The sequence below is a fragment of the Saccoglossus kowalevskii genome, chromosome 17 (genome assembly GCF_978046115.1).
Source record: "Saccoglossus kowalevskii chromosome 17, keSacKowa6.1, whole genome shotgun sequence".
Lineage (NCBI taxonomy): Eukaryota > Metazoa > Hemichordata > Enteropneusta > Harrimaniidae > Saccoglossus > Saccoglossus kowalevskii.
Genome location: NC_140657.1, coordinates 24,572,333 through 24,585,743, shown reverse-complemented (window position 1 = coordinate 24,585,743; position 13,411 = coordinate 24,572,333). Strand labels below are relative to the sequence as shown.

At 36.4% G+C, this 13,411-nt stretch overlaps 1 protein-coding gene across 1 annotated transcript in view; it reads left to right on the top strand.

The window, feature by feature from the left end:
• The first annotated feature begins 264 nt into the window (after positions 1 to 264).
• The window catches only part of LOC102808797 (guanine nucleotide-binding protein-like 1), a 44,499-nt gene continuing 31,352 nt past the window's right edge, over positions 265 to 13,411 (top strand). The window contains exon 1 of the mRNA XM_006818353.3: positions 265 to 551. Within this exon, the coding sequence (XP_006818416.1) occupies positions 452 to 551 (100 nt within the window). The 5' untranslated portion in view covers positions 265 to 451. The remainder of the gene's footprint in view (positions 552 to 13,411) is intronic.

The following is a 13,411-nucleotide window of genomic DNA, read 5'->3' as shown; positions in this document are numbered from 1 at the left end:
AGGTTTTTATACTTTTTTTCAGGCTATAGCATTCGAGTCTCAGTTGTTTATTGTATGGCTCCTTGCTTAGCTTATTTGATAGTTTGTATACATCATTTTTCATGGTGAAAATATCCTTTGTGTACCATTTAGAATTTTATTTTTTTGTTTCTTTTTTGTATTAGTTTTACTTTTCCATTTTTTCTTTAAACTTCGTGAATAATTTATTTACTTGTCAAGTACAATCACATCCTTGAAACACGGGAGTAAAAATAGATGGTGTCAACGACTGATACAGTACATTGCGCAACCCTTCCCAGAATGCAACGGAAATTAATATGGCGACGTTCCTGTCTGTTGATATCAGACGAGATATCGCAATACTGTATCCATATTTCAAGTATTGTGCCAATTCATCTTTATCTGACAATTCGTGACTTTGCTGAATACTGCTGACAGCGCCCGTCGTATAATGCCTCGCAAAAAGCCATTCAGCGTAAAACAGAAGAAAAAGCAACTACAAGATAAGCGAGAGACTCGGAGAAATCGTCAGCCGCAGTCGTCATTCGCAGGTAATGTTTCCACGCAACGTTAAACAACATAACTGTATATTTGTTAGCTATATACTCGATATGTAATGTCGTAATTGTCTTACTGTCTTGACGTCGTAAGTTAATGAGCATTGTAAATGTGTCTGCTCGTACCACAGTAATACACGTGTGCCATGTTTATATTATCGCCCGTTATGGATGTCGCCCATTCTCATTTCGACATAATTATCATAAAACCAATACTGTTCATAATTAGATGCTAAAAAAAACAAAGTGTGTCTCTCTGATTGGTGCTTGCATTTTCCAGTCTCTGTCAAAGTCGAATGTAATGTAATGAGCTTCCTGTTAGTTTGTCCTTTCTTGTCAAACACACGGTTACTATATGTATAACATTATACACACTGGAACACATCGTAGTCGGCGCTGACAGAGACAGGATTATAATGCATTAACTGTAATCATGAGTCTTTCCAAGCTATTTGGTCGCGTAAAACGAGTGCAAAGAGGTAGGAAAACAGCGTTGACATTTTTGGAATGTCTCCTCAAATGTTTTTGTGTGTGTGTGTTTTTTTCCCTGGCAGTAACATCAACTGACAACTGAGGTTGATCATTGTCTTCTGCTGGTTAACTGCACTCAGGATATTTGTCTAATGGATATCTTGAAATATACATCATAATAGGTAGTAGACCTTTTTCAAAATCGAGTGGGGTAGGGTAGATATGGTCTCCATGTATTCCACCCACTCATACTGTATCAGGCTTAAGTCTGTACAATATTACGTACGTTGGCTCTTTCTTTGCCTTTGTATTGTTCGCATTTTATAGTTTTTTTTTCCGGAATAGACTACTCTCTCTACTTTTCTCTTTAAACTATTAAACCATATGATCCAAAATCGAAATTAGTCAAAATATGGAAATAAATGATTTACACCCAAAGCTTTAATGGTCCAGTTGTGATGTCATCTGAGATAGGATAGTCTGACTTTTCTTTTCTAGGTTGGCATTTGATATTTGATTCCTCATGAGTAATTACTTAGAAGCTATGTGAAGCTCCATGATAATACTGATTTAATGCGTAAAAGATACATCTATGGATTGCTAGTAGTATAATCTTATCATTGAATCAGATTTGTGCTGGCAACCATACATAACGATGACATAGAATCTATTTGATTTAATTATTATGCTATAGTTAAATTTCATTTTTTGAAAGTGTTTCAATATTTTAACAGTTGATAAATTTGATCTATTTTTTAATCATGATTTTTTCCATTATTCACTTGCCAAGTAACAGAAAATTGTATTAATTAATTAAGGGTGTCTGATTGCTTGGTTAATTGTATTTTTGATGGATGAACATTTTGAAAATTTAAATTGTTGTTACAACAAAGTTGAAATATTCACAAAATACTAGAATTTACCTCCAAGTGCATCGTACAACAAAGGTATTGTCAAAGACGCAAAACATTAAGATCAGTATCATACCATTTGATGCACTAGGGAATAAATTTTAGTACTTTGTGTATAATCTTACTACTATATGTCTTTTTGTGGTCAAAATATCAAAAAGAAATATAAAAATCACATTTGTACAGTGTTGGGTCTGCCCATGATATTGATACAAACTCATTTGCATATCAAATGCCAAGATCAAAGTGCCAAATTGAGTACTATATATTATGTACCACAAGTACAACAATGAAAATTATTGTGGTGTCCAGTGGCAAAGGTTACTAAGCTAAGTGTATAATTTTACTTTTGCACAATAGTTATTAAAAAAAATATCCTGGCCTCTATGTTAATATTGAGAAAAAGAATAACTAAAGGTTTTGTTTTCTATGAAATGTAGTTTTTGTCTGATTTAAATTTGGTATACAAGAAAATATGACTCGTACATATATGTATTTTTTAATTGATCCATTTTGCTTGACAAAATACTGTGAGGTTATCCTATGATATCACCCGCTGCATTGGCTGTACCGGTATTATCCAGTCACTTTCTGCTCTAAATAATACTAGCCCAAGACGTCACTCGTATCAACCAGCTTTACGAATAAGTGATATCAGGTTATAACCTTTTTTTTCTCATGAACAATTTCTTGTTATCATGTGACCAACTCAGAGTGTCAAAACAGAAATCATGATTTTACGCAACTAGGTTTACAAATTAAATGCTTATTTATGCAAATGAGGCAGAACATCTATTAAGTGCTTTTGAGGATGTGTAATTGAAAGTACAAAATCAGCAAAAATATAAATCGTGATTATTACGAGTTGTTGTCATAGAACCATGCAAGTAATTGTTATCAACACTGAATTTCTCAGCAATATTTCAGTCTACTGTTCGAGCACACGCAGACTGATGACATTTAGCGTACATATCGCCATATCAGTTAGTGATATTTCATACTAAACGTCAGTACCATGAATAATATGAATCGTAGTCATGTGATAATGCATTTATCCATATATTATTAGTGACATGTCACTATATATGTGTTATTTTATATTGCACAGACACTTAGTGGAAAAATTTATATATTTTAAAAGCCATTCTGTATACCTTTGTACATATATCTTGATCTTTATCATCGTATACTATGTATAGAAGGCAAATTATCGCAAGTCGTGACTGGGATGAATGGATTTCTCAATTAGCAGTGAATACCACATGAATGCAAGGTCAATAGACACATTTTGCTTTTCATTTTTTTTATTGAAAAGGTCAACACTGGATGCCAATTAATGCATTCTTTGTTTGACTTCTAGGAATCAATGAATTTACATTTATGCTCTTAATTGTATTAGTACTGTATTTTCTCTGCTAGGAGCATGTTCGCTTATATAAATGGCAGAGATGAATCTATGGTCAAAATAATTCATATTTTCAATAATTTTTAATTTAATAAATACAAATTTTGGTTTACAAATTGTGCACTTGCGACTAGTAAGCAAATAAAGTACTACATGTATTTTGATTACTGGAAAAATTTAGGTTCAGAGTTGAGTAAAAGTTGCACATTTATATGCATAACCTTGAATCTATGAAGTATCGCACTCACTCTATAGGCCTAGGTCTCTGTACTATCTCATTACCATTCAGATTTATGCGGATATTACACACACTCAATTCTCTGTGTTCATTGACCTTTTTAAATGCTGCACTCAGGGAATTCCCTATAATTGCACGATTTCCAGTGTTTATGTTGATGCAATTTTCATTAAACCAACTAAATCTTGTCAGTACCCGACTATGATGGGATATTAATACGGTTGTATCCTGGCATTAGTGCAGTGGTGTATAGATTGGAGTGCAGTGGAATGTACCATGGATTCTAGGCATGAGTGGAGTGGAATGTACCATAGATTCTAGGCATGAGTGGAGTGGAATGTACCATGGATTCTAGGCATGAGTGGAGTGGAATGTACCATAGATTCTAGGCATGAATGGAGTGGAATGTACCATGGGTTCTAGGCATGAGTGCAGTGGAATGTACCATAGATTCTAGGCATGAGTGCAGTGGATTGTACCATGGATTCTAGGCATGAGTGCAGTGGAATGTACCATAGATTCTAGGTATTAGTAGAGTGGAATGTACCATAGATTCTAGGTATTAGTAAAGTGAAATGTACTATACACATGTAGATTCTAGGTATTAGTAGAGTGGAATGTACTATAGATTCTAGGCATGAGTGGAGTGGAATGTACCATAGATTATAGGTGTTAGTAGAGTGGAATGTACCATGGATTCTAGGTGTTAGTAAAGTGAAATGTACTATACACATGTAGATTCTAGGTGTTAGAGTGGAATGTACTATAGATTCTAGGCATGAGTGCAGTGGAATGTACAATAGATTCTAGGTATTGGTAGAGTGTAATGTACCATGGATTCTAGATGTTAGTAGAGTGGAATGTACCATGGGTTCTAGGTGTTAGTAAAGTGAAATGTACTATACACATGTAGATTCTAGGTATTAGTAGAGTGGTATGTACCATAGATTCTAGGCATGAGTGCAGTGGAATGTACCATAGATTATAGGTGTTAGTAGAGTGGAATGTACCATGGATTCTAGGTGTTAGTAGAGTGGAATGTACCATGGATTCTAGGTGTTAGTAAAGTGAAATGTACTATACACATGTAGATTCTAGGTATTAGTAGAGTGGAATGTACCATAGATTCTAGGTGTTAGTAAAGTGAAATGTACTATACACATGTAGATTCTAGGTATTAGTAGAGTGGAATGTACTATAGATTCTAGGTGTTAGTGGAGTGGAATGTACCTTAGATTCTAGGTGTTAGTAGAGTGGAATAACCCATGGATTCTAGGTGTTAGTAGAGTGGAATGTACCTTAGATTCTAGGTGTTAGTAGAGTGGAATAAACCATGGATTCTAGGTGTTAGTAGAGTGGAATGTACCATGGATTCTAGGTGTTAGTAAAGTGAAATGTACTATACACATGTAGATTCTAGGTATTAGTAGAGTGGTATGTACCATAGATTCTAGGCATGAGTGCAGTGGAATGTACCATAGATTATAGGTGTTAGTAGAGTGGAATGTACCATGGATTCTAGGTGTTAGTAGAGTGGAATGTACCATGGATTCTAGGTGTTAGTAAAGTGAAATGTACTATACACATGTAGATTCTAGGTATTAGTAGAGTGGAATGTACCATAGATTCTAGGTGTTAGTAAAGTGAAATGTACTATACACATGTAGATTCTAGGTATTAGTAGAGTGGAATGTACTATAGATTCTAGGCATGAGTGGAGTGGAATGTACCATAGATTCTAGGTGTTAGTAGAGTGGAATGTACCATGGATTCTAGATGTTAGTAAAGTGAAATGTACTATACACATGTAGATTCTAGGTATTAGTAGAGTGGAATGTACCATAGATTCTAGGTGTTAGTAAAGTGAAATGTACTATACACATGTAGATTCTAGGTATTAGCAGAGTGGAATGTACTATAGATTCTAGGCATGAGTGGAGTGGAATGTACCATAGATTCTAGGTGTTAGTAGAGTGGAATGTACCATGGATTCTAGATGTTAGTAAAGTGAAATGTACTATACACATGTAGATTCTAGGTATTAGTAGAGTGGAATGTACTATAGATTCTAGGCATGAGTGGAGTGGAATGTACCTTAGATTCTAGGTGTTAGTAGAGTGGAATGTGCCATGGATTCTAGGTGTTAGTAAAGTGAAATGTACTCTACACATGTAGATTCTAGGTATTAGTAGAGTGGAATGTACTATAGATTCTAGGCATGAGTGGAGTGGAATGTACCATAGATTCTAGGTGTTAGTAGAGTGGAATGTACCTTAGATTCTAGGTGTTAGTAGAGTGGAATAACCCATGGATTCTAGGTGTTAGTAGAGTGGAATGTACCTTAGATTTTAGGTGTTAGTAGAGTGGAATAAACCATGGATTCTAGGTGTTAGTAGAGTGGAATGTACCATGGATTCTAGGTGTTAGTAGAGTGGAATAAACCATGGATTCTAGGTGTTAGTAGAGTGGAATGTACCATGGATTCTAGGCATGAGTGCAGTGGAATGTACCATTGATTCTAGGTGTTAGTAGAGTGAAATGTACCTTAGATTCTAGGTGTTAGTAGAGTGGAATAAACCATGGATTCTAGGTGTTAGTAGAGTGGAATGTACCATGGATTCTAGGCATGAGTGCAGTGGAATGTACCATAGATTCTAGGTATTAGTAGAGTGGAATGTACCATAGATTCTAGGTATTAGTAAAGTGAAATGTACTATACACATGTAGATTCTAGGTATTAGTAGAGTGGAATGTACTATAGATTCTAGGCATGAGTGGAGTGGAATGTACCATAGATTCTAGGTGTTAGTAGAGTGGAATGTACCTTAGATTCTAGGTGTTAGTAGAGTGGAATAACCCATGGATTCTAGGTGTTAGTAGAGTGGAATGTACCTTAGATTTTAGGTGTTAGTAGAGTGGAATAAACCATGGATTCTAGGTGTTAGTAGAGTGGAATGTACCATGGATTCTAGGTGTTAGTAGAGTGGAATAAACCATGGATTCTAGGTGTTAGTAGAGTGGAATGTACCATGGATTCTAGGCATGAGTGCAGTGGAATGTACCATTGATTCTAGGTGTTAGTAGAGTGAAATGTACCTTAGATTCTAGGTGTTAGTAGAGTGGAATAAACCATGGATTCTAGGTGTTAGTAGAGTGGAATGTACCATGGATTCTAGGCATGAGTGCAGTGGAATGTACCATAGATTCTAGGTATTAGTAGAGTGGAATGTACCATAGATTCTAGGTATTAGTAAAGTGAAATGTACTATACACATGTAGATTCTAGGTATTAGTAGAGTGGAATGTACTATAGATTCTAGGCATGAGTGGAGTGGAATGTACCATTGATTCTAGGTGTTAGTAGAGTGAAATGTGCCTTAGATTCTAGGTGTTAGTAGAGTGGAATAAACCATGGATTCTAGGTGTTAGTAGAGTGGAATGTACCATGGATTCTAGGCATGAGTGCAGTGGAATGTACCATAGATTCTAGGCATGAGTGCAGTGCAATGTACCATAGATTCTAGGCATGAATGCAGTAGAATGTATCATGGATTCTAGGTATTAGTGCCATGGAATAAACCATAGATTTTAGGCATGAGTACAGTGGAATATACCATAGATTCTAGATGTTAGTACAGTGGAATGTACCATAGATTCTAGGTGTTAGTAGAGTGGAATGTACCATGGATTCTAGGTGTTAGTAAAGTGAAATGTACTATACACATGTAGATTCTAGGTATTAGTAGAGTGGAATGTACCATAGATTCTAGGTGTTAGTAGAGTGGAATGTACCATGGATTCTAGGTGTTAGTAAAGTGAAATGTACTATACACATGTAGATTCTAGGTATTAGTAGAGTGGAATGTACTATAGATTCTAGGCATGAGTGGAGTGGAATGTACCTTAGATTCTAGGTGTTAGTAGAGTGGAATGTACCATGGATTCTAGGTGTTAGTAGAGTGGAATGTACTATACACATGTAGATTCTAGGTATTAGTAGAGTGGAATGTACTATAGATTCTAGGCATGAGTGGAGTGGAATGTACCAAAGATTCTAGGTGTTAGTGGAGTGGAATGTACCTTAGATTCTAGGTGTTAGTAGAGTGGAATAACCCATGGATTCTAGGTGTTAGTAGAGTGGAATGTACCTTAGATTCTAGGTGTTAGTAGAGTGGAATAAACCATGGATTCTAGGTGTTAGTAGAGTGGAATGTACCATGGATTCTAGGTGTTAGTAAAGTGAAATGTACTATACACATGTAGATTCTAGGTATTAGTAGAGTGGAATGTACTATAGATTCTAGGCATAAGTGGAGTGGAATGTACCATTGATTCTAGGTGTTAGTAGAGTGGAATGTACCTTAGATTCTAGGTGTTAGTAGAGTGGAATAAACCATGGATTCTAGGTGTTAGTAGAGTGGAATGTACCATGGATTCTAGGTGTCAGTAGAATGGAATGTACCATTGATTCTAGGTGTCAGTAGAATGGAATGTACCATTGATTCTAGGTGTCAGTAGAATGGAATGTACCATTGATTCTAGGTGTCAGTAGAATGGAATGTACCATTGATTCTAGGTGTTAGTAGAATGGAATGTGCCATAGATTCTAGGTGTTAGTAGAGTGGAATGCACCATTGATTCTAGGTGTGAGTAGAGTGGAATGCACCATAGACTCTAGGTGTCAGTAGAATGGAATGCACCATAGATTCTAGGTGTCAGTAGAATGGAATGTACCATTGATTCTAGGTGTCAGTAGAATGGAATGTACCATAGATTCTAAGTGTTAGTAGAATGGAATGTACCATAGATTCTAGGTGTTAGTAGAGTGGAATGTACCTTAGATTCTAGGTGTTAGTAGAGTGGAATAACCCATGGATTCTAGGTGTTAGTAGAGTGGAATGTACCTTAGATTTTAGGTGTTAGTAGAGTGGAATAAACCATGGATTCTAGGTGTTAGTAGAGTGGAATGTACCATGGATTCTAGGTGTTAGTAAAGTGAAATGTACTATACACATGTAGATTCTAGGTATTAGTAGAGTGGAATGTACCATAGATTCTAGGTGTTAGTAGAGTGGAATGTACCATGGATTCTAGGTGTTAGTAAAGTGAAATGTACTATACACATGTAGATTCTAGGTATTAGTAGAGTGGAATGTACTATAGATTCTAGGCATGAGTGGAGTGGAATGTACCTTAGATTCTAGGTGTTAGTAGAGTGGAATGTACCATGGATTCTAGGTGTTAGTAGAGTGGAATGTACTATACACATGTAGATTCTAGGTATTAGTAGAGTGGAATGTACTATAGATTCTAGGCATGAGTGGAGTGGAATGTACCAAAGATTCTAGGTGTTAGTGGAGTGGAATGTACCTTAGATTCTAGGTGTTAGTAGAGTGGAATAACCCATGGATTCTAGGTGTTAGTAGAGTGGAATGTACCTTAGATTCTAGGTGTTAGTAGAGTGGAATAAACCATGGATTCTAGGTGTTAGTAGAGTGGAATGTACCATGGATTCTAGGTGTTAGTAAAGTGAAATGTACTATACACATGTAGATTCTAGGTATTAGTAGAGTGGAATGTACTATAGATTCTAGGCATAAGTGGAGTGGAATGTACCATTGATTCTAGGTGTTAGTAGAGTGGAATGTACCTTAGATTCTAGGTGTTAGTAGAGTGGAATAAACCATGGATTCTAGGTGTTAGTAGAGTGGAATGTACCATGGATTCTAGGTGTCAGTAGAATGGAATGTACCATTGATTCTAGGTGTCAGTAGAATGGAATGTACCATTGATTCTAGGTGTCAGTAGAATGGAATGTACCATTGATTCTAGGTGTCAGTAGAATGGAATGTACCATTGATTCTAGGTGTTAGTAGAATGGAATGTGCCATAGATTCTAGGTGTTAGTAGAGTGGAATGCACCATTGATTCTAGGTGTGAGTAGAGTGGAATGCACCATAGACTCTAGGTGTCAGTAGAATGGAATGCACCATAGATTCTAGGTGTCAGTAGAATGGAATGTACCATTGATTCTAGGTGTCAGTAGAATGGAATGTACCATAGATTCTAAGTGTTAGTAGAATGGAATGTACCATAGATTCTAGGTGTTAGTAGAGTGGAATGTACCTTAGATTCTAGGTGTTAGTAGAGTGGAATAACCCATGGATTCTAGGTGTTAGTAGAGTGGAATGTACCTTAGATTTTAGGTGTTAGTAGAGTGGAATAAACCATGGATTCTAGGTGTTAGTAGAGTGGAATGTACCATGGATTCTAGGTGTTAGTAGAGTGGAATAAACCATGGATTCTAGGTGTTAGTAGAGTGGAATGTACCATGGATTCTAGGCATGAGTGCAGTGGAATGTACCATTGATTCTAGGTGTTAGTAGAGTGAAATGTACCTTAGATTCTAGGTGTTAGTAGAGTGGAATAAACCATGGATTCTAGGTGTTAGTAGAGTGGAATGTACCATGGATTCTAGGCATGAGTGCAGTGGAATGTACCATAGATTCTAGGTATTAGTAGAGTGGAATGTACCATAGATTCTAGGTATTAGTAAAGTGAAATGTACTATACACATGTAGATTCTAGGTATTAGTAGAGTGGAATGTACTATAGATTCTAGGCATGAGTGGAGTGGAATGTACCATTGATTCTAGGTGTTAGTAGAGTGAAATGTGCCTTAGATTCTAGGTGTTAGTAGAGTGGAATAAACCATGGATTCTAGGTGTTAGTAGAGTGGAATGTACCATGGATTCTAGGCATGAGTGCAGTGGAATGTACCATAGATTCTAGGCATGAGTGCAGTGCAATGTACCATAGATTCTAGGCATGAATGCAGTAGAATGTATCATGGATTCTAGGTATTAGTGCCATGGAATAAACCATAGATTTTAGGCATGAGTACAGTGGAATATACCATAGATTCTAGATGTTAGTACAGTGGAATGTACCATAGATTCTAGGTGTTAGTAGAGTGGAATGTACCATGGATTCTAGGTGTTAGTAAAGTGAAATGTACTATACACATGTAGATTCTAGGTATTAGTAGAGTGGAATGTACCATAGATTCTAGGTGTTAGTAGAGTGGAATGTACCATGGATTCTAGGTGTTAGTAAAGTGAAATGTACTATACACATGTAGATTCTAGGTATTAGTAGAGTGGAATGTACTATAGATTCTAGGCATGAGTGGAGTGGAATGTACCTTAGATTCTAGGTGTTAGTAGAGTGGAATGTACCATGGATTCTAGGTGTTAGTAGAGTGGAATGTACTATACACATGTAGATTCTAGGTATTAGTAGAGTGGAATGTACTATAGATTCTAGGCATGAGTGGAGTGGAATGTACCAAAGATTCTAGGTGTTAGTGGAGTGGAATGTACCTTAGATTCTAGGTGTTAGTAGAGTGGAATAACCCATGGATTCTAGGTGTTAGTAGAGTGGAATGTACCTTAGATTCTAGGTGTTAGTAGAGTGGAATAAACCATGGATTCTAGGTGTTAGTAGAGTGGAATGTACCATGGATTCTAGGTGTTAGTAAAGTGAAATGTACTATACACATGTAGATTCTAGGTATTAGTAGAGTGGAATGTACTATAGATTCTAGGCATAAGTGGAGTGGAATGTACCATTGATTCTAGGTGTTAGTAGAGTGGAATGTACCTTAGATTCTAGGTGTTAGTAGAGTGGAATAAACCATGGATTCTAGGTGTTAGTAGAGTGGAATGTACCATGGATTCTAGGTGTCAGTAGAATGGAATGTACCATTGATTCTAGGTGTCAGTAGAATGGAATGTACCATTGATTCTAGGTGTCAGTAGAATGGAATGTACCATTGATTCTAGGTGTCAGTAGAATGGAATGTACCATTGATTCTAGGTGTTAGTAGAATGGAATGTGCCATAGATTCTAGGTGTTAGTAGAGTGGAATGCACCATTGATTCTAGGTGTGAGTAGAGTGGAATGCACCATAGACTCTAGGTGTCAGTAGAATGGAATGCACCATAGATTCTAGGTGTCAGTAGAATGGAATGTACCATTGATTCTAGGTGTCAGTAGAATGGAATGTACCATAGATTCTAAGTGTCAGTAGAATGGAATGTACCATTGATTCTAGGTGTCAGTAGAATGGAATGTACCATTCATTCTAGGTGTCAGTAGAATGGAATGTACCATAGATTCTAGGTGTCAGTAGAATGGAATGTACCATTGATTCTAGGTGTCAGTAGAATGGAATGTACCATTGATTCTAGGTGTCAGTAGAATGGAATGTACCATTGATTCTAGGTGTCAGTAGAATGGAATGTACCATTGATTCTAGGTGTCAGTAAAATGGAATGTACCATTGATTCTAGGTGTCAGTAGAGTGGAATGTACCATTGATTCTAGGTGGCAGTAGAATGAAATGTACCATAGATTCTAGGTGGCAGTAGAATGGAATGTACCATTGATTCTAGGTGTTAGTAGAATGGAATGTACCATTGATTCTAGGTGTCAGTAGAATGGAATGTACCATTGATTCTAGGTGTCAGTAGAATGGAATGTACCATTGATTCTAGGTTTTAGTTGAGTAATGTACTATTGATTCTATAGGTATGAGTGAAGTGGAATATACCATAGAGTACTGTACATGTATTGCAACAAAATACCTCAAAAGCTTTGAGGCATTAGTGGAGTGCTGTATAATGATCGAAACTCTGCATAAATTCCATCCACTGGATTGCTGTCTTACAACAAAAACATCCCGTAGCTTCTAGGCATTATTGGAGTAATATATACTGAGTGATATACATGGATTCTAGACATTAATGGAGTGGCATATAGTAGCTGGAACAAAACTGCATTGATTCGATCAAGGCTATTATTTGAATTATTTTGTATTTTTATAACTTTTTTTTTTTAATTGTGCAGAGGTTACACTAGCCTTTCTGGCATAAGGCCTAAAGCACACATGGCCTAGATTTTACTGCCAAGTTCCCAGGATGTAATCTTGAACAAAAAACATGTTTACGTTTTCGTCATAAGGTCATCATTTTAACATACGAAATATCTTGCTCTCATATTTGCTATATCAATCATATTTTTATTTGTGTTTTTCAAATAATTATTACGTTTGAATGCATATTTATGAGTTAACAATGTGGTCTCTAAGCATAATCGCTTTAAGATTTAAGAATTCCTAGAAAATTTGGAAAACAATTAATGTATGGAGTTTTTATGTCACTTTTATTTGATCTAAATGACAAATGATTAGAAATTGTAGTTAATAATTTGTATAAATGTACAGAATTGAATGTTTTTATAATTATGAATAAGCTATTAAACACTGGTGTATATAGAGTCAAGCTCTGGTTACTTTAAAATTATGTATGATACCGGTCACTGGTAGCATAATAGTTGTTGTAGTAGTTGACTCATGATCGGTAGACACAAGTTCAAATCCTACCTTAGGCTGAACATCAAAAGGGTCGACCCATACCCTGGGTGAGTGTGCCACAGACTCAATGGGAAGGCCAATTCCACTGGCCGAGATTCATTCACTAATGAATGCAAATTTAGGGGAACCTTGGTTAAGGTGCTTATGTTCGACCAAGCCTGGTTGACGCCAGGATAGCGCATTAAATTGCCATTTGATAGGAAGATGGCTGCACAGCCCTGTCATTCATAGTCCCAAATATGAATATGACTTCTGTGGCAAAAATGCCCCATGTGTCAGCACTAGCACTTGTAATTTGCACTTACAAAAAAAAGTCAGGAGAGACAACAGTAACATTCAATGTCCGAAACTGTCACCTGGCACCTGGCCCGAAAAAATATTTGAAAAAAAAAA